The sequence below is a fragment of the Paroedura picta genome, chromosome 6 (assembly GCF_049243985.1).
Source record: "Paroedura picta isolate Pp20150507F chromosome 6, Ppicta_v3.0, whole genome shotgun sequence".
NCBI classification, from domain to species: Eukaryota; Metazoa; Chordata; class Lepidosauria; order Squamata; family Gekkonidae; genus Paroedura; species Paroedura picta.
This window is the reverse complement of record NC_135374.1, coordinates 22327913-22350528: the sequence shown is the minus strand read 5'-3', so window position 1 is coordinate 22350528 and position 22616 is coordinate 22327913. Positions and strand designations below refer to the sequence as shown.

Genomic DNA, 22616 nt, shown 5'->3' with positions numbered 1-22616 from the left:
GTGCATGCATACAAAAGCCTATACCCAGAATTAAACTTTGTTGGTCTTAAAGGTGCCACTGGACTCGAACTTTGTTCTCTATCAAGTATGTGAGATGATCTAGAGGAATTTTGAAAAAAAGGCAAGCGTAGTCAAGGAAGGTTGGATATAGGAAGGGGGCATAGTGGATAATTTTGGAGAAATCAATTCAGAATAAAGGAAATTGAGAGGCTGAAAAATAAATTCTTCAAAACTAATAATGTCTCTCAATGATTTATTCCAATTTTGAGTCATTGGAATAAATCAGTGAGAGACATTATTAGTTTTGAAGAATTAATTTTTCAGCCTATTTCCTTTATTCTTCGTTGATTTCTTGTGAAGAATCGTTGGTTCTTTTCTGTTTTGGGATAATATTGGAGGACTGGAGCAAGAGTTTATGCTGCATGTTTTGAAGGAATTAAAAATTAGAGTTAATATATAAGGGCCTAGCCAGACGATTTTTTAAAAAGTACTGTTTCTCCTAACAGTTGCTCTAGTGACAGTAGTACAATATCCTGTCTGTGCACAGTGGATAATATATAAAAGTATTACAGGGTGATGGGGTGGGGGGGATAACTTATTTTCCTTTTACTGATCCCCTCCCCTCCCCAAACACCTTAATGAAAATGGTCTCTTCCAGTGCCTGGAATGAGAAATGTCATATGACATTTCTCATCAACTGCTACTAATTATTAAAGGTAAAGGTAAAGGTATCCCCTGTGCAAGCACCGGGTCATGTCTGACCCTTGGGGTGACGCCTTCTAGCGTTTTCATGGCAGACTCAATAAGGGGTGGTTTGCCAGTGCCTTCCCCAGTCATTACCGTTTACCCCCCAGCAAGCAGAGTACTCATTTTACTGACCTCAGAAGGATGGAAGACTGAGTCAACCTTGAGCTGGCTGCTGGGATTGAACTCCCAGCCTCATGGGCAGAGCTTCAGACTGCATGTCTGCTGCCTTACTACTCTGCGCCACAAGAGGCTCTTTACTAATTATTGTTGTTAGTTGTTATGTGCGAAGTCGTGTCCGACCCATCGCGACCCCATGGACAATGATCCTCCAGGCCTTCCTGTCCTTACTAATTATTAGCAAAGGCCAAAAAAAAAAAAAAACTCCTTCAAGAGACTATAGCTCCTTAATGAATAAAAGGCATTGTAAGGTCCATCCTCATGCATTGTAGTTTGAATGCTGAGAACATTCAAAAGGGAAGCTCTTCCCAGGGAAAATCTAGTTCCCACATAACAAACAGTATCAGTTGTGTATGCGTTACTTAAGAAACCAGTCATAATGAAAAGCTTGAAATGTGCCAGATAGAAAGCAAGAGTACATTATCAGGATGAAAAATTTATTTCATAATGTCTTGAAGTAGCAAAAAAACCACACAAAAAAGCCCCACCTCCACCCTTCTCTTCAAATGAATGACATCTTGAACAATTAAAGCAAATATGGGTTGTGTGAGATTGTCAGAAAGATGGGGATGATAATATTTGTATGTGGGATTAACTTCTCAAGCATAGTTTGATTTTTTTTATTGTAATTGGGTATGGAGTTAAAACAATTAAAGATTTGGTGTTTAATGTGGGGCCAGGTTGGCTGTATCCTGGCTTAAGTTTATAAAGGGTGTGATCCACAGCTTTGTAGGGCGCCTCACCCAGCTGTTCAAATATTATGTTTTATTTTGTCATTTGCCGTAAAACCCATAGGATTATAATTCGACTTTTCTGCCAACGTTCACAGTAACGTTATAGAAATGAAATGTTTACTTAATGAATGATTAACCACAGTTCATCAAAAGTGCAATTGGAAAGGGGAAGACGAGCACTGAGAAAGACAAGAATTCATGCAGATACCTTGACTCTCTGCATTTTCATCCTTCTGCTTCGTCCACTGCAGGGACAAGGTGCTCTACCGACTTTGCTGAAGTTCCCTCTATCTTGATGGAATACTTTGCAAATGATTATCGGGTGGTGAACCAGTTTGCAAGGCACTATGAAACGGGTCAGGTAGGGAAAGCAGGTTTCCTTTGTAAACTAAAGCTATTTCTTAAAAGAGAAAACTATCATAAATGCAGGTTCAAAAGATGCGTAGTTGTGGCGGCAATATAGAACAGGAGTCTAGCGGCGTCTTAAAGACTCAATCAATTTCGTTAGTCATAAGGTGTCACTGGACTCCTTACATCATTTATTCAGATATACCTAACGTTGCTCTAAATAAATTCCAGAGGCTGCTGGTTCATAAAGAAGTACCCTAAATAAAGAAAGCTGTAAACTTTAAAGCATTTCTGTAGTGCCAATTACACACACAAAGCACTGTGAAGTAGGGGTTGTGTGCTTCGGCTGCGGAAGCGGCCATTCGAGCCCGAAGCAGCCAGCATCACGGCACGGGGGGGGGGAGGGGTGGTGCGAGCCTCCATGCAGGTGCCAGGCCGCGTACCTCCACTAGCCCCTCCCCCTGCGCCGTGGCACTGGGAGCTTCGGGCTCAAATGGCTGCTTTGGCAGCCAAAGCACACAACCCTAAGAGCACAGAAGCTGCATTCTTTCAACCGAGAAAATATGCCAAGCGAACCTAATCATTTTCTGAGAAGACTCTTTTTTGATGTGAAATATACATTGTCTTACGAACGCATAGGTCTTGAGCGGCCTTGTTTCAGATATTGCCTTGTCACGCGAACGATTTTGTACCTTTTCTTCCTCCCCAAACAAAAAGGCAGATTTTGAACTGCAACTGAGAAATTAGGTCAGAAACTTAAATATTGAGTTTCATGGCAATATGCATTCAAGTCTGATAATACCAGGTTTTGCATCTTTCCTGGCCCACTGAAAATGGATGTTGGGATTGAGCTGAGTTTTCACCTTGAAATGTAGGGTTATGTCTGGAATGTACATGTATGCACACACACACAAATAGGATTGCTGTGCAGCCTAGTTGAACCAGTGACGATTCTTGACCTAGCCAGTGGTCGATCTGAAATGACGCTAGTGCATTTTCAATAACATAATTATATAGAATTTTGTGCACAATGTAAAGCTTTAGTAAAGTAAAAATAGTAAGTGTTTACTAACCAGGGAAGGTCATTCTTTGCTTCCTTCATTCTATGAAATGTTTAGGTTCACAGTAAAAAAGACACAGTCCTAGTCCTGCTTTGCCCCTTACAAAATTCCTTGGCCATATACTCACATCCATCTTTTCCAAACTGTTTGCTGTTTTCTTGGAAGCTTGTCATTCCCTTAGGTTCGCTGAGAGGCCTATCTTGAGCGCTTCAATGAGAAGCTCGATAGTGGATGGTCAGCTACAGAAGATAATGTTTAGCAACAGTTGCCAGTTGCCACTGTTTTCTGGCAGTGCACAGCCACCGGATGTTACAGGGTACACTTGTTGGGGATGTTACAGGGTACACTTCCTGTTAGCATGGAGCTGCACCTCTGGCCACCTCCTTTAGTCAGCAAACTCTGGCAGGGGCTCATGGGAATTGTAGTCCATGAACATCTGGAGAACCATAGATTGACTACCCCTGCCCTTGAGCACTGCTGCTAAAGCAGTGGGTGGGAGACAGGAAGAAGGAGTAGAAGGGGAAAGGCAGTTTCATGTCCTTACTTAAGTGATGCATAATGCAGTATTCAAGAAGGGGCATCTCCCCCAACACTGTGCTGGTACATGGCAGGTGAATGGCCAGCAGCATCCTGCATATCCCACTATTGTCAGCATTCCACATAGGGACCTGCTGGCCGGTTGGCAGGTGTGTGCTCTTGTGGCACTGACAGAACTGCTCTCTTTCACAACTGCTACTGCGCATCTCCTTTTGCTACAGATGTTAGGTTCTTCTACTCTTTCATTGATTCCCATCCTATGCTTCCTGTTAAATTTTATTGCTAGTTGCTCTTGCGCAGTTTTACTGGTGCATCACTAGCATTTACTGGTGCATCATACTATCAGTGCTGTCCTGAAGTATTCATGCACCCCCCATGTCTCTCGGTATCCATGTCTGCCTGTCCTGGAGTGATAAGATGTAGGCATACATGTAGAGGGGAAAAGGTGGGGTAGGAGCTGCCATTTTGCTTTTAGACTGCCAATTTGAGGTTTAGAGAGAGTCTGTGGCTCAGAGGAAGAACGTCTGCTTTGCATGCAGAAGGTCCCAGGTTCAATCCCCAGCACCTCCTGTTAAAAAGACTAGGGAATAGTTGATATGAAAGACCTCAGCCTGAGGCCCTGGTGAGCCCCTGCCATTCTGAATAGGCAGTACTGATTTTGATGGACCAATTCAACTTCATGTGTGTCAACTACTCCATTTGTTAAGGTTGTTACGGAAGTTTTCAAAGCTTACTGACAGCAGTGGGAATTCAGGGGATATAATGCTATTCAGGAATTCATCACATGTTAGTATCAATCATATATATAGTGCCTTGTTGATTGGAGGACATGATTGGGAAAGGACTGCTTTTCAGTGATCTTAATAAAGTTATTGCTATGATGATAGAACAGGGCTAGAAATATCCAAGCACCTTTTAAAAAAACATGGTGCTGTCTTGCCTAAGATTATTCTGTCATTTTACAAGTTGTAGTACTTGTCTAGCCTTTCACCAAACTTTATGGACCTGGGTGTTTAGAATGAACAGATTTGGAAATAAGAGAAACATGCACAAGAAGAATGTTTTGAATATAATGTACACCAGGGGTAGTCAAACTGCGGCCCTCCAGATGTCCATGGACTACCATTCCCAGAAGCCCCTGCCAGCGAATGCTGGCAGGGGCTTCTGGGAATGGTAGTCCATGGACATCTGGAGGGCCGCAGTTTGACTACCCCTGATGTACACCTTTGTATTTTGCAGATATCATAATAAATCCAGTCTGTACTTCTTTTTAGGCCTTAAATCAGGAACCAGGCACTGGTGTCCCATCCTGGTTTGTTTTTCAAAGGAGCTTGTTTGGCACGAAGGCTTTGTGTACCAGGAAGCAGTTGAGTCTGGCTGTAATTCAGCCTTGAAAAGCAGACAGGATGAGTTGTAATGTAGGATTAGGACTCAAGCCTGAAACTGCTGTTTTGTGTTTCTTTAGCCTCACTGAATATGAAAAAAAAAATTTCTTTGGACTCGGCTGTCTAATTTTTTTTCCTTTTAAAATTATGATCATTTTGATCTTAAGATTTAAAAGCCAAATGAGGTCTATTATGCCAAGGACTTTATTTGCTATATTTTTAAATGAGTAAGCAAGAGTTTGACCTGTTGTTTATTATGATCATCCTGGCTGTGTGCAATCTATTCTGTGGAAAAATCAGTGGCTGAAGCAAACTTTGTTTTCAAACGCTTAGAAGTAGGGCCAAATTCTACTTGCTTTCCTTGCCATTATTTCTGCTCTCTGAGAGGTGCTGCTTTGATTTACTGTTCTCAGTTGCGTCACCTTTGGTAAGAACCTTAGCAGAACTCTTTTCATCATTGGGCTCCTTTTAAAAGCAAATGAAATACTTGCGGCCTCATAAAGATTAGCAAAATAGTTCCAACAAGAGTATTTCAGCATAAGTATGCCCTTTTTTTCTGTATCTCTATTGGCCACTATACCTGTGGGAGGATTACTATATCTTTTCTTTGGAATTTGGAGGATTTAACTGGTGCCTTTTGAGCAACACTCTTATTTGTTTTGAAAATATTTTTATACCGCCTTTTCACGGACACAAGGCCAAGGCAGTTCACAACAATAATACAGTCCAATTATAAAAACAACATGTGATTGAATAAGGAAAAATATAATAAAAACCCATACAGATCCACGAAAATAACTTAGATATGGACTGCACTAGAATCTTCTTACAGACTATAAGCCTGGCAATTTTCTTTTTTTAAAAAAAAACACCTACTTGTATCTGTGCCGACCAGATTGCTGGCATTTCTTTGAAATTAGTCACACTTCTTCAAGTTCCACTTGTATATATGGGAAGAGGAGCGTGATTGGGCTGAAGGCTCTGATTCTGTAGTATTTTTATAGCAGCATTCATTGAGGGAGAGCTTTATTCCCTTGTAAGTGTGTTTACGATTACCGACAACGTATCTATTCAGTTCTAACAATTCTTATTGAAATCAGTGGTATTTAAATCTCCATAAATGTTCCGGATTCTGTAAGTTATTTATACATCGTGTACAACAGCCCTTCCATATTCCCCCCCCCCCTTCTATCAGCTGCCAAAAAATTTTGTGGGATGACTCCCAATGTTTTAATGTTATAATATAGGGTGAATAAAATAGCTCTTTTCAAACCATTCAGAATTTTATAAGCCTCTACATGTCCCTCCTTTGTCCTCTTTTTCCTAAAGTAAAAAAGGTTCTAAATAAGATACTGGAACATGCCGATCCCCTTTTCTTGTACTCTGTAATCTGACCCTGGCCAAACACTCACTAGTTTTCAGAGGACTGCCAAATGTCATTCAGTCATCTTCTCAATTCCATTATTTAAAAAGATAAGACAGATTTTAAAAGATGTCTAAAATCAGTATGTCTGACTTGAGCACAAGGTCCACATAAGGTCCACAGTGGCCATCCACATGCTTCCAGAACCTGTAGGCCATGAAACACTGCTTTATTTCTCTTCCTTTGCCCCTGTCCACCGCTGGTCATACTTCAGATACATGCTTCTGGTAGGGATTCTCTTCTTCATACGAAACCTCTCTCTTTTCTCCATCCTGACTGTTTAAGGTCCTGGAGGGCCCTGATCTCATCCGGGAGAGGGCCTACAACTTTGTAGCTTTGACTTACACCCTGACTATACAATGTGTTGCGGATTTGTTAGGCTGCAGTATGGATTAGGCTACAGTATGGATTAGGCTACAGCCAAGCTATAAAGATGCTGGGATTTCTGAATCTCTTGAGCTTCCAGTCACCTCCTCTTTGCAAGCTTGATAGGTGACCTTGACCTTTATGGACAACAGCTGTGTCGCTCAGAAGAAGATAGGATTAACCAGTAAAAATAGTAATTACCTACCTGGGGGAAGCAATTTATGATTTCAGCTTTACATTTCTTTCATTAGAAGAGTTGAGGGAAAATCCTTGGATCTACCTGCCTTCCTCTTATCTGTAGCATTCCCTGTGTGTGGTCTAGCATTTGAGCCTGTGTTTCATGTCTGTATTTGTTTACCATTTTCCTCAAAGGAGCAAGCTGCCCTTCCAGTTTAAAACTCATTTAAATTTGGGGGAGGGGGCTGTGCCTATGGAATAAAACCTGGCATAGCAGTTTTAGTACAGTGCAAAATAAATGTTGGTGAAATGTTGATACTGAAAATTATATCTTTGCATGTTGGATCTTCCTGTATTTTTTTTTTAAATGTACTATTTTCCGGATGGGAAAGTTATAGATTGTGACTGGTTAACTACTACGTGAAGTAGCTTTTCATCTTAAGAGCATTCTTCTCCATTTTCCACTGCCAGATTTCATAAATGTGTGTTGGTCAAATGTTGATATTGAAAATTATAGTTTTGTATGTCAGATCTTCCTGTGTTTTTTTTTAATATACTATTTTCTGGATGGGAAAATTATAGATTTTGACTGGTTAACTACTACATGAAGCAGCTTTTCATCTGAAGAGCACTGCTTCCCCATTTTCCACTGCCAGATTTTATCTTGGTTAACATTTTCCCCTCCGTCTTCAATAAAAGCAGTTACTTTTGTTGCGTTATTTAGTATAGTTTATTGGTGCAGAAACTTAAACACATTTCTGTGCGATCAGATTTTGTAGATGCTGTCAAAGCAATTCAAAGACACCTCAACACATCAGCTGTAAAGTCTCAAGCGTGGTTTAAGAGTCTTATGTTATATTAGACATCTGTGTTTTGTTTTAGAACCTAGAGTGGCTTTTGAACGTGCTAGAGCAGAGGTAGTCAACCTGTGGTCCTCCAGATGTTCACAGACTACAATTCCCATGAGCCCCTGCCAGCAAATGCTGACAGGGGCTCATGGGAATTGTAGTCCATGGGCATCTGGAGGACCACAGGTTGTCTACCCCTGTGCTAGAGTGTTTGGTCACACAAATGGTAGAATTACACAGTGCTGCCAATGAAAATGACTTCCTTGTATGGAGTTCTCTTGCTTTCTCTTTCTCCCCCCACCCCTGTAAAACAAACATAAATCCATTATGCGATTTGTTTTTCTGCCTTGCATTTCACATAAATTGCTGCTTCTGCGGGCTTTTGCATGGAAACGTTACAACATGATGTTGTCTGGATAAAGGCGGGATAAATGATGTACTGATGTTACAGAGGGTTGCATAGGTAATAGACTGTGGTTTCCACTGGCAGCCTGTTTTTCTGGCAGTGTGGAGCTCCCCCAGGAAACCTCTTCTGATTCCCAGGATCCTCCATTCATTTTTTATGTTAACGTATATACCTAATGAGCAGGAAGATGCTAGTCCTGTGAATATTGCTTCTTCTTTTTTCCTCTTAGATAACATTAATTATTTTCTTCTCTCTTATAAACAAGTGCTTATATGCCAGACTGTACTTCTTAAGACAACAAAATGGTTTTGTGCCAAGAAGGAAGCTTTAAAAAATTATCCCATTTTTCTGGGGACTCAGGCACATAAAACAAAATACAATTTAAATAAATACATATAATTCAAGAGGCCCCAATATGCCCTTGGTGCAGGAAGTCAGCTACAAGGTAGGCTGGGGCTGATACTGACAGCATGGTTCACAGGAGGCCATGGGAAAAGGTTCTGGCCAGGCTCATGCTTTGACGAGAGAGACGAATGTTCAGTTCTGATCTTCTTGGTCTATATTTCCTCCCCTTCCAATGTTTGCATATGTCTATTAATGCTAATGTTCATCCTTAAGTGAATCTTCAAGGTGCTTCCCCATTGAGGGCAAAAGGTTTCCAACAACTCAGCCTCTATTTCCAGAAGGAGGGGAGAGGAACAACCTAACTGAGTCAGAAAGCAGGATTCCTCTCTGAGCTCCTTTCTGCTTCCAGTAGGAAAAGAGGAGTGATCATAGAATTATATAGTTGGAAGGGACCTCCAGGGTCATCTAGTCCAGCTGTCTCCAACCCCTGGTCTGGAGACTGGGACCGGTCTGTAGATCAGTTGATACTGGGCCACGGCTCCTCCTCGTCCTCCTCCCCGGCTGCTGCCTCGGGGGCTGCCCTGCCACTCTGCCCCTGGCTCACCTCTGCTGCTCTCCGGAAGCTGCCATGGCTGGGGCTCCCCCTCGGAGTAGCACTGCAAAGCTACTGCTGGCAGCACCCCCCCCCCAGTGGACGGCAGGAAGTCAGGGGCACCGGTGGGAATGCAAGTGGAGCAGGGGCTCAGGCGGCGGCAGTGACGTCCCTTGGCAAAAGACTACCCCCCCCCGGGTCTCAGTTAAATTGTCAGGTGTTGACCGGTCCCCGGTGATAAAAAGGTTGGAGACCAAGGTCTAGTCCAATCCCTTGCACAGTGTAGGAAACTCACAAGTACTGATCTGTATTTCGGTATTTCATCCTTCCTAGTGGGCAACTTTCTATCTTCTTTCTCGATTTTCCTTTAAGAAAAAAGAACACTAAAGAACAGTTTTTTTCTCTTCCCTGCAGGAATGTACTTTGTGTGGTATCTTCTCAAAATATTCCTAGGTTCTCTTGGCTCAAGGAGCACAGGGCTACCTTTCCCCTCGTACCAACCCTCTCCCTTTTAGCCAGATATTCTTTGATATAGAATCTTGAGATGATGAGCAGATGAGAGCCCTGAGTAATGTTCTTTTCCCACTTACTAATTCAATCTGAAAGAATATTTTTACTCCTGCATTACTCTTGTATTGTCGGTTCATTGGTTGGGTGTAAAACTATTTAAATGTCTCCAGCTAATTTATTTGAAGTAAGTATCTTGTTTCTCCTCCTCCCTTTTTTTTTGTTCAAGCCGCTGCCCAAACACATGGTCTCAAGACTCTGTGAATCGAAAAAGGTGTGTGCTGCTGCCGATATGCAACTTCAGGTATGTTGATGGATTCCATCTGACTCATAAGCTATAAAGCAGGGGTAGGCAAACTGCGGCCCTCCAGATGTCCATGGACTACAGTTCCCAGGAGCCCCCTGCCAGCAAATGCTGGCAGGGGGCTCCTGGGAATTGTAGTCCATGGACATCTGGAGGGCCGCAGTTTGACTACCCCTGCTATAAAGCATTTGAGGCTCATATGGTATCATTTAAAAGATATAACCCAGCGATGAAGGTTCTTTGACTATTTGAAATAAGTCAGAACTAACATTTTACATTTGTTCCTTACTTACATAGTGGTAAACAGACCCATCTCTAGATTTTTGGGGTAAGTTACAGTTTCAAAGTTATACCAATCTAAATGGAATCAGACTTCTAAATCTAAGGCCTAGGTATCAAAGGTTAATCCAAATAAAAAGGTCCACAGTGTTTCTAGAAGTATGCACAGGCAACTCTGCAAGGGTGGTTCATGTACCAAGAATTTATTTTTCTGGGCCATGGCAGATATTGCTTTGATGCCCTTATAACTGTGGCTAAGGGTCAGCCTTAGGAATATATTTTTCCTTTTTCTGAAACTAATTCCTTCCTCCTCTACCTTAATATAATGGAAATATTGGTACTGATGTTAACCATGGTTAATGCTAATCAGGATTCCCTGATATTGAGAACCGCCTCGAGCCAGCTTGCTGGGAGCGACGGTATACAGATAGTTATAAATAAATAAACAAACAAGCAAACCAGGTTTAGAGTTTGCACCGGCATTGCCCTTCATTGCTATCAAGGCAGGGAAAAGGGGGAAGGGTATGGTTCAGGGACAGCGGGAGGAGTATTCCTAAGACTGGCTCCCAGTCTACCATCTCAATGCTGTATCTGGGGCTGGGTGGTCAAATACATCTTCAGGAGAACTGAAACACCTGTCACAGGAAAGTCACCAAGCCCGCAAACAACCTTCTGGATCTTCTACTTCTTCCCAGGCATCCTCACTCCCACTGTCAGACAAAACAGGACTCGGTCACAGAAGTAGCCTCACCAATAGATACAGCTGTCTGTGAGCTCATCACTGTGCTGTCACAACAAGCCTCTTTTCCCCACGTGTACTCTCACACCCGCTTCCCGACTGGCTTCCAGTTTCATAACTGTGTGTAAGAGGTCACCGGTGTCACATCAGTACCAGTGTGCGCTTTTGCTGTCTTATCTTAGTGTGTAGACAGAATGACCAAAAGAGTGATCTTGAGTGTCTGAATCTAGGTTTTTCAATTGAGTGCGTGTTAGAGTTGAACGTAATAAAATGTAAAGTGTGATTCTCAGGCTGTTTACTTGCAGGGCAATCCCACTGAGGGAGAGCTAAAGCCCCAAATACATGCATGTAGGCCTGCAGCCTTAGTCGGTGGGCCCATTAGGTGAAAGGGCTTGGAAGCTACCAGTCCAGGACATAAACACTCAGAGCAAGAGCAAGCAGGCCCAGTTATGTGTTTGCATTCTGGCAGGGGACTTGAAAGGCTGGCTAAGCTTGCTGGTGTGTGTTTGAGAAACTAACCATTCAAACAGGAGCAACTTAATCCTTAGGAAATGTTTACATTTTAGATGTAAAGACCCAGATAAGGGCATAAACCAGAACAAATGTATGACAATAAAAAACAAATGCGTTTTGGCAAAATCACAAGCTTAAATGTGTTCTTGGAATGTGTTTTCTTAAACTCAAATCTAATTTACTTTAAAGAGGAAACATACTAAATGAACATTTGAAATGAGGATTGATTCCATTTTTGATAAATTATGAAGATGGCATATAGCCTCAGTCATAATAATCCGTCTGGCCCCAAATTTGCCTATGTGCGGGACATTGAAAGAACGATTTTGTTTATCTGGAATAAAATACCAAACAAGGCCTTCATTACAGATATTTATTCTGTTTGTTTTAATGAACGGCATACCTGATTTGCATTATGGCACTCAGGTGACTGACAGCTTTTATTCTCCTTCTGCTTAATTTAATCGGTGAACTAAACAGTTAGAGCTACTGCCTGAATTAATGGGAAAGTCACCTGGTAACCTCCTTTTTCACCTTCCCTCCTCTTATTAGCTACCAGAAATATTTCTTAGTAGAAAGTCATGGTTCAAAGGAGAAAGCAGTAATGCTACGGTAATACTACCAGCCAACACAGTATAGTGTCAGACTACTTTCCAGAAGACCCAGGTTTGGATCCCACTTATTCCGTGAAGGCTCACTCAGTGGTCTTGGGTGGGTCGCAGTCTCATCCTAGCTTACCTGACTAGGTTGTTGTGAGGATAAAATGGAGGCAAGGTGAATGATGTAAATTGTTTTGGGTTCCCACTGGAGTATAAATGAGTCAAATAAAAAGATGAAACTTAAATGACTCAGGTCATGCCACGTTCAGCCTTTAGGTCAATTCAGTCCTTGCTTGCTGAAGCATAATTCACATGACAGGGAAGAATTCCAGGCATGCTGCCCAGGCCGATCACAAGATTGTGACTGTGTTGATTGCCACAAGAATGGTGATGGTGGTCATTATTATTACTCAGACTTTGAACCCCTAATTTCTGGTTACCTGAGTAACCAGCAAGAATGCCCTAGTTCAAAGAGAAAGGTCTGTCCAACGACCAGTCACATTTTCATCCCGCTTTCTTCCAAGGCATACACACTTCTTTTCTGCTCCAAGGTTTTATATCATTTCACGAATAAGCCCTGGACTCAACCTTTGGAGGGCCTTCAAATGGGTCTGCAGAAGGGGGAAGTAAGCACATTGAATGCTGTCTGCATGGTGTTGTTATAGCAAGGACTTGAAGAGAGGCATACTTAAAGGAGCTCTCCTTTTAGGGGTTAAAATTAGTACTTAGGTTGGCCTAGGCATCACTGTTGTGGATGCAATGTGCTTCTTCCAGCCTGTTGCTGTCAAGCCCTTGTGACCCTAATTGTCCATGTCCTACTTCCCTGAACAATCACAGACTTGTTATCATGCACTGCTGATGCCAGTTTGCGCATTACTCCTTTGGCAGTTGCAGGGATTTCTTGCATATCTACAAACCAAGAAAGCATGAATGGGCTAAGCTTGCCTCACGATTGGGTTGGTCTATTGGCAAATGTACACAGATGGGGCAAAAGTGAAAAGGCCTGCGGAGAAGAAAATAATGAATTTGGCTAATTTGCACATCCGTGTATGTGAAGAACATAAATCTTAAACCCTGGTCAGCTGTATATTGCTATGAATGTAGCACTTTGTTCCCAGTTAACTGTTATGTCCATTGACGTGTATTATGTGTCTGTGAAATCCACATCTGAATTGTGGACCAGCTTTAACTTGAAAGATACTTTTGCCCTATTCACATGGACCTCCAAAGTTTGCAGATCACACAGGGGGTGGCGCAAGATGCCTTATCTTCAGGTCTAAGAATGTCTTCGCTTTGCAGGATTTAAGTGAGGTCCTTATTCAGAGAGTCTAACAAACTCCTGAAAGGAAACATATCAAAAAAGGAGGTGGGAGCCTTCACCTACATGACCTTTATTTATCAAAACAGGGCCTACATATCTGGGTGTCATCACTGAACAATATAAAGTTGAACTTGCATGCAGCCAACTCACTCCCTACCTGATTGGCCCTCCCTCAGGATATGACGCCAATAGTGAGAGCACTCTGCCAATGAAGGCCAGTCAGTTCAAATTGCATGCAGACAGCCAGGAAAAGCCTGTACCCTGGGAATATTCACTCATGAATGAGGGCCAATCAGTTTAAAACACACTATCCTGGAAAAGACTGAAGCCTTGTATCCAGACATCAAGCGACATTATGGCTTAGTCACTTTTTCTCTTGGCAGTCCTGGCAATGTCTTCCACACCGTGCTATCATGGTGTGGAAATTGCAGGGAGACTAAGAGCTATGCCTAGGTCATTCACCTCATCCCACAAAAAAGGAAGGATAGTCTGAAACATAGCTATGGCTCAAAGTCTGTCTCTTCCAAACCACTGTAGGATATCAAGGCTTAGATAATTACATCCATAAATTCTTAGCTATTTCCACTTCACCGCTTTCCAAACCCACAGTTGGACTGGGAATATGTGGCATCCAAAGCGCACAGTAGAGGCTTTCAGCTCTTCTCACATTGCGGGTCTATTTCTGGACTTCACTACTGAGGCTGGAGGAAGGAGATTGCATTTTGGATGATTATCCACTTGAAAAAAAAAACAAAACCCAACACACAGCAACCATATGGGAGAAAGAGCTCAGACCTTTTATCACATACTTTGAAAGAGCAATGTTTTTAGTATTCTAGTTACATGTAATGTGTTGTGGTTTATATTAATTTCTTATTCCCCAGGACAAAAACATTTTGTTATTTCTGAGACACTGGGAGGCAGAAGAATGGATGATCATTTTCTAGCCAGGTCAAGCTGGGATGTTCTGTACTAAATTTCACAGAGCGTAGGAGAGGTGCTCTGTGGTCAGGACTTACAGTGAGACCTGTAAGTGTCTACCTGCAAAAGGGGGCTGATGGTGCCATCTTTCTCTTCCTTTCTCTGCCATCATGACCCGTTTCGGTTAGTCCCAGTTATTGACACAGAAATTTACATGATGTAAGGGATCCTTCAGTCTGCTGGGGGCCTTTTTATGAAACACCCATGCAGGATCCGAATGGCAGGGCGAGCAAGGGGAAGAAGAAAGGGTCCTTTTGTAATGCAAAACTGATCAGGATGCATTCACGTACATAGTAGAAATCAACATCTTTTGAAAACTGGGCTGATGGCCTTGTGGAAACATGGTAGTTTTATGTTGGATGACAAAACTGCCTCATTTGCTTCTGCAGGCTTGGGGAATGTGAACTTAGAATAACTCCTTCCTATATTAATCTGTGTAGTGTTATCTTTAAAGAAAAGCAACAAAATACATGAGTTGTATCCCATCTAAAAGCTCCATGCAAGCAAGGACGCATGAAAATAGGACTTCCCCATCGACCCCACCCACAGAAAATCTCCCCCCCCCTCCAAATGCTGCTTCTAGCGGGATGGGAGGACCTCAGATCATCATGAAGGAAGAGGTTAAAAGTTATTGCAGGAGGGGGAAATTGGTAAAATTGCTACCCTCTTCTGTGTGGATCTTTGTGGCAGGTATCGGACATTATGTTTGCTTTCTGCTGCGTGTTTGGATTGGTTAAACCCAGCAAGACTGTTATCTGCAACTTATATTATAATGTATGGTTTATATATGTTATATATCTAGGTTTTTTATGCTGTCTTGGACCAGCTATACCATGGGAAACATCCCCTAGGAAAGTCAACCACAGACATTTTAAAGGAAACGCAAGAGAAATTTTATGGACTGCCATACGTTCCTAATACTGTGAGTATTGTTTTTCAGTTGAAGCCCTTTTACAAAATGTTACAGCTCAGTGCAGTTCATACTCGCTCAGATGTAAGCCGTGGTGAATTCAACGGGAATTAAATTCTGAATTCAGCTGTGCGTAGGATTGATAGCTGAGATCTCCCTTTGATATAAACAGAATGAAAAAGATCTCCTTGCAATGGAATATTAACACAGGCGTCTACAGATTTCCTAGTGAAATGTATGTGCATAAATTTTCACAGACCGCACAAGTAGAGTTATATAAGCATTTTATTCAGTTCTGTAGTTTTGCTTAAAAACACAGGGTGAAACCTATTAAAATAGATGAGAACAAGTAGGGGCATGCAAAAAAAAAATCATATATTTATGATTGTTACTCTTTTACATGCCATATGGTCCTATAGTTGTATTTCTTATTGAAAAGCCAGCCTGTACAATAGACTGCCCTTGAACAAAAGTATATATTTTTGGTTTGCTGTATGTGCATCATGTGGAGAGACCCATTCTAGCCTGTGTCCAAAGTACAGCATAACTACTATTGTATACTCACAGGAGGTTTGGACTTGGATGCTCTGCTCTCCTATGAACCTCTCTAGTTTAAATGTTCAGCACATGTCTCCTGTTATGTTCTTCCACCTTCAGTGGTGCTCAAATTGCTGGGAGCTTTGGGGTGGGCCATTGTGATTGTATATGGTCTGCTATGACACTTCTGGTTATATACCTGGAAGGGATGCCATTGTAAAAACCATAGAGATCTGGGAAATTCCTAGAGCAGTTACATGACATTTCTGGTTAATGATGCAGCATTTTGCATTGTTTGTTTGTCTTTGTTCACTGCTCCACCAGGGGCAGGCAGTAGGAGGAGACATAGCTCACCTAGGTGGTACCCTCATCTTATCTTTTGTGATTTCTCTGCTGTAGAGTCCTCCCTTGCCTCTTCCATTTACCTCCTCTTTTAAATTTTAGACCCGAGGGAAAAGGCTTTTGTTTTTCTAGACTTTTGTTTTTGTTTGGATTTTCCCCTATAATTTATGGTCTTGTGTTGCTGCTGTTCATTAGCGTTTTGTATTATATATTTTGTTAGCAAATGTTTACTGATCTTTTTTAGTGTTTATTGCATTTTTATTTGTGGGCTTGGTTTGTGTAGGTCTGTGTGTTTTTATAAATTAATTCAGCAGCTATCGCAGAAGGTGACACAGAAGTGCTTTTAATTAAATAAATTGTTGAGCAGAGGAGAGTTTCTTAAGCAGTTTGTGATAACGCATGGGGTGGGGTAAGGTGGAGATGGGAATTGCTATTCATAGAAAAAATATTCCTCTGAGGCCTTGGCTGGACCTAAACCATGACCACAGCAGCGATGTGAAGCGCAGAAAGAGTTGGTTGCGTAAGTACAGTAAAATGAAAGACTGCTGCTTTCTTTATCTTTCTAACCTGCAGTGCTGAGTCTGCATGCATTTTATCCAAGTGCCACCAAGAAAGCTAGATCTGTAATGCATAACTCCTAAACGCTATTCATGTCTTATAGAAAGCCGAAGAGGGTAATTTTAAAATTCAGTGTACTTTGTGGTCAATGTGACCCTTTCATTCAGATTTACAAACAAAGGAAATTCAAATGCAGATTTTAGAGTCACTTGTGAAAACATCCCTGACTTTTGGAATGCTTGTAACTTATTGCCTTTGCCAAAGAGGAAAACCCATTTGTTTATACAAAGTGTATACCCTTGGATTAACGTTCAGCTAGGTCATCTTAAAGTATACTGTAAACCAGATTTTAAGAGACTGGCTGTAGGAAGAGGAAAATTAAATGAATGTGTAACAAACCCTTTGTGGAATTTTCTGTAAATAGTTTGTGGTTGTGCTTTATAGGATTGGTTGCATAAACTCAACATTCATTGCAAAACCATAACAAAATTTGGTACTTTGAAAGCTTGCACAAGAGTCTTTTTTAAAATAAATGCCAGACCTCTCTTTAGGCCGAAAAATGCCAGATAATCATCCCAATCCAATCAGTCACACAAAATCCCACTGAAATCCATATATGTATTACAAAAGCTTCTCCCCAAGAACATTTTAAAGCTAGTATAAATGCTTCACATTGCACATTAAAAAGGAGAATCTTTGAAAAGCGATAAGTGATATAGCAATAAGAGCTGCTGTTGAAAGAAGAATAGCATTTTTAGAAAAGGTAACAAATCTTACTGGATATATCCCAACCTTTGGGTATACCTCAAATAGGTCCCTGGGTCTTGGCTAATCATAGAATCATAGAATCATAAAGTTGGAAGGGGCCATTCAGGTAATCTAGTCCAACCCCCTGCTCAACGCAGGACCAGCCCTAAGCATCCTAAAGCATCAAAGAAAAGTGTGTATCCAATCTTTGCTTGAAGACTGCCAATGAAGAAAATAATACAGATGTTAAGACATATACCAGAGTATATCTAATGTATATAGTTTGGATCCCTAGAGCTCCATGTATGAGTTGAATGCATTTCCATTCACATGTGATGTGGGTGAGAGAGATCAGCCTCTATGCCCTGAATGGGTCAGCCTGATCTTGTCATACTCAGAAGCTAAGCATAATTGGCTCTGGTTAGTATTTGGATTGGGAGACCACCAAGGAAGTCCAGGGTCACTGCACAGAGATAGTTAATGACAAAACCACCTCTGAATGTCTCTTGCCATGGTGGCTGTGACAATGGTACTTTATACACACTCACACAAATCATAGAATCATAGAGTTGGAAGGTACCTCCAGGGTCATCTAATCCAACTCCCTGCACAGTGAAGGAACTCATGACCACAGACACACAAACATGCCCTGGAGCAATAAATTCCATAATTTAATTACTCATTGAGTAAAAAAGAACTTTCCCCTTCTCCCTAAAGCTGCTACATACATTCTGAATTTGTGTGATTTGTTTTAAAGAAAATATACAGGCTCCATTACGGAAATATCTTAGATCAGTGGTCCCCAACTTTTTTATCACTGGGGACCGGTCAACGCTTGACAATTTTACTGAGGCCTGGGGGGGGGGTAGTCTTTTGCCAAGGGATGTTGCCGCTGCCTGAGCACCTGCTCCACTTGCTTTCCCGCCGGCGCCCCTGACTTCCCGCTGCCCGCTGGGGGGGTGCTGCCAGCACCAGCTGCGCAGTGCCATGCCTAGGGGGGAGCCCCAGCCATGGCGGCCACTGGAGAGCACCAAAGGTGAGCCAGCGGCAGAGTGGCAGGGCAGCCCCCGAGGCAGCAGCGGGGGAGGAGGACGAGAAGGAGCCGTGGCCTGGTATAGACCAATCTACGGACCGGTCCCGGTCCCCGGACTGTATTAGATAACCAAATATCTAACCACTGTCTGAGATAACCAAATAATTTTTGTCACACAGGATTTATGGCAATAAAATAAAAATAATAAACAGTAGAACAACACTTGACAGCTAAAAAAGCAGCCTGCGACAAGGAAATTTAAAATGAACAGATAAAAATGTTTTAAAAGTAGAATCAGATTTTTTAAATTACATAAAATTACAAAGCAAAATGTAAACTACCCTGAGCCCTTGGGAAGAGTGGTATAAAATTTAATAAATAAATAAATAGCAAGCATTAATCCATATTGTTAAAAACTTCATAGAGGGTAAAATCTAGCTAAAAGCTTGAGGGAATAATGTCTTTGTCACTAAATTAGGAGATTTTGCACTAGGTGAACTCGCTGTGTATGTGGGAGGGGGGAGTTCTGTAATCTTGGCTCTACCACTTGGTTCATGTCTTTGGCACCTGCCCAATTTGCCTCTCAGTTAGTGGAGCTGTACAGATCAGGACCTGAGAACGTTGGGGTTAACTGGAAAGCAGACAACATTAAAAGAAATGTGAGCTTTTGGAGTCTGTAATCTCCATTGCCTACATGTCACTTTTTAAGGTGCAGCTAGTGAAGAGTCTCAGAGCCCTCTGAGCTGTGGGGCTTGGGTCATTTTAGAAATAGTGGATAACTTATATAAATTAATAATTCTAGGCCCAGATGGTACCTCTCCAGAAGCACCTAAGTGGTTAATTGCATGTCAAATTCCTTTCCTCTTCTCTAGTATAAACTACTGCAAAAATATTTATATTCTTTGTCTTGCTAGATTTATTTATGACTTGGCAATAAAAGCATAGAAGTGTTATAAACTGAAACTGTAATCTCTTGTTTAACTCACTTCCCAAAATCTCAGGGGCTCTATTTTGTTTCTTTTTTGTTTTTGCTTTCCCTTTCCCGACTTTCAAGTATCCTTTTTCTACATTGTTCTAAAAGATATTATAGCAAGGCAGAGGAATACTAAGAAGCATGTGAGACAACATTCAATATGAGATTTTTGTAACTAAGATTAGAAACTACAACGATGAATCCTTTAGCCTTTGTTCATACATGTGTGTCCTGGGTGCAGACCCAATATAATTATGGCTCAATAGTTCTTCCATCTTTAGTTCAGTATTATAAAAATGTTCTTATGGTTTCATCTAAACATTTATATTTGTTTAGTATAAGTTTTTAGAAAAAGTCACTTAGTTTGAAAGAAACCTTGACAGTCTTAGCCCACGTCTCAACAAACAAAGATCTGATTTTGATGTTTCCATCTAAGAGAAGGAGGGAGGAACATCCTTCAGAAGGACATAATACTGTGTTGGACTCCTAAAGGTTCTTCACCTAGCCTCAGCTCTAACTACTTATAAAATCATTATTCAAACAATCTTCTTGATATTTCCTCAGCTCCTCCCAGCAAAGAGTCAGAGGTAACCCCTTATTATTGGCTATTCAGAGGTGATTTGCCATTGCCTGCCTCTGTGTAGCGACCCTGGTATTCCTTGGAGGTCTCCCATCCAAATACTGACCAGGAACAATCCCACTTAGCTTCTGAGATCTGATAAAATATGAGCAGCCTGGGCAACTATGTCAGGGTCAAGATTACAAGGGCTGGTTAACCCAGACAAGTCAAGTCCTCCACTATCAGTTGGCTAATACATCTCAAGGTTTTGTTAGTTAATGCTACAGTGGCAATCCTGATCACAAACCTGGTTCTTCCAGCTAAGGACAGTAGTCTTCTACTGATTCTAATTCTAGGAAGAATAATGCAGCCCTGTGTCAATATTTTGAGTCATAGCTCTGAGTCTGGATGCCCCCTACTAGGAACCTTCCCATCAGTAGGGTCTTTCTTACCTGATTTCAGAGCGGGATTAGAAAGAGGCATCTAGGAATGTTTGTAGGGTCATTTGTTGCCCTCTGTTTTCTTTTTGCAGGGTCTGTTAACATTTGGTTGGAGAAACTGAATTGGAGCAGGTCTCTGTTCATTGCCAGGTTGAGGAGTAAGAGACTGCTCCTCTTTTCACCTGAAAGAAGAGAGAGTTTACAGATCGGGCAGAAAACTTGTGTTTAAAATACTCCATGTTATTCTGTATTCTTGGCTATAAAATGTTTAGGTAACTATGACACATATAAGCATCTGAATTTTAAATTCAATCAGTGTTAGTATTTTGAGTATCTATAAAACACGACAGCAGGAGAGGAATCATGAAATGTTGCAGTCATTCAAATACACTTCAGCATGGGGGAGAACCCCATCCACCACCAGTGGCCAATGGGACCTTGGCCACCCTAGGACTTCTGCATGCACTCACACAAGCATCAGAAGCAGAAGCAACAAAAGCAACTAGCATGCACTTTTGTTGCTGCCTGTTGGAATATTGAGCAGGATTGGGTGTGTTTGGAAACCAAGAACAGTTTCTATGTGGATGACTTGGTGGATGGATTTTGCTTCACTTTCAAGGTCTAAACAATTGCCATCTTTGGGTTGGGAAGGACTTCCTGCTAAGCAACCCTGGCTTGTATCAGTTATTAACTTAACTTGCTTTTATAACATAGTTCAGTTGCCCAAAGCATGTATCGCTGGTGTGATTCATCTTGTTCGTTCCTGTTTTTAGTCCTATAGCACAGTGGTCCCCAACCTTTTTATCACCGGGGACCGGTCAATGCTTGACTATTTTACTGAGGCCCGGAGGGGGTAGACTTTTGCCAAGGGATGTCGCTGCCACCTGAGCCCCTGCTCCACTTGCTATCCCGCCAGCACCCCTGACTTCCTGCCGCCCCTTTGGGGGGGGCGCTGCCAGCAGCAGCTGCACAGTGCCACGCCAAGGGGGAGCCCCAGCCATGGCGGCCGCCAGAGAGCACCAAAGGTGAGCCGGTGGTAGAGTGACAGGGCAGCCCCCAAGGCAGCAGCTGGGGAAGAGGAGCTGCGGCCCGGTACTGACTGATCCACGGACCGGGACCGGTCCCCGGACCGGGGGTTGGGGACCACTGCTATAGCATGCATTAATGCATTAGCGGTTGAGGGAAGATTTCTGGGATAAATAAACTTTTGCACCCACATAAGCCTTTTGCTGGATTGAATCAGCTTATATTGGTGACAGACTGTGCAAACCTTTAATGTTGAGTAGCCTTCTGTACACATAGAGGGCCAGATCACTTGCCAATGCAACACCTCCTTCAGCCTAATCCAGCACACGTTTTTGTTAGCATAGTGTAGCAAAGCATGGTGGTAGAAGAAGAAGAAGAAGAAGAAGAAGAAGAAAAAGAGTTGGTTCTCATATGCTGCTTCTAAGAAGTTCTTAGAATACATCGTACTTAGAACGCCCTTTTCCAGTTTTAAGGAGTAATTGCAGACGGGACAGCTACCCGGTCTTTATCAAATTCAGATGAAAGGACATGTCACATTGTACACAGGGCTGTGCTTTATATTCTCCTGTTGGGCTTCCTTGGGAGGTAGTGGGTTCTCATTCTTTGGAATTTTTTAAGCAGAGGCTCAATAGTCATCTGACGGAAATGCTGAATTTATGAATTTCGGCAGATTGTGAGTGGGTGGGCAGGAAGGGATGTGCCATTGTTTGTCTCTTGTGGTCCTTCCTTGCATACCCAGGGAATTGCTGATAGCCACTGTGGGATGGTAGGTGAATTTCCTCCAGTCCAGGCTGAATTCTGGAGATTTTTGGTGTGTGTGTGGGGGAGGGATCATTTGGGCATGAAATTGGGGTCACTGTGGATTGGCAGGTAGTTGTGAGTTCCTGCAGGGGTGGTGGACTAGATGACCTTGGAGATTCCTTCCAACTCCAACTCTATGGTTCTCTGAGGATTTGGGGGCTATACTTTTTGCATGTGTGGGAATATTTCTTTGGAGAAAAAGCCCTTAATTACTAGACTGCCCGCCATTTTGTGATCCTGTTTGCTGCTTTTCCACAGCTTCTCCACAGCTGCATTTTCCCCTTCAAACCATCTCGTCTTC

At 42.1% G+C, this 22616-nt stretch overlaps 1 protein-coding gene across 2 annotated transcripts in view; it reads left to right on the top strand.

The window, feature by feature from the left end:
• MIPEP (mitochondrial intermediate peptidase) overlaps positions 1-22616 on the top strand; it is a 59301-nt gene that overhangs the window by 23891 nt on the left and 12794 nt on the right. For both annotated transcript variants that reach the window (XM_077341719.1, XM_077341717.1), the window contains exons 14-16: positions 1910-2019; positions 9883-9957; positions 15192-15311. In XM_077341719.1, the coding sequence (XP_077197834.1) occupies positions 1910-2019; positions 9883-9957; positions 15192-15311 (305 nt within the window). The remainder of the gene's footprint in view (positions 1-1909; positions 2020-9882; positions 9958-15191; positions 15312-22616) is intronic.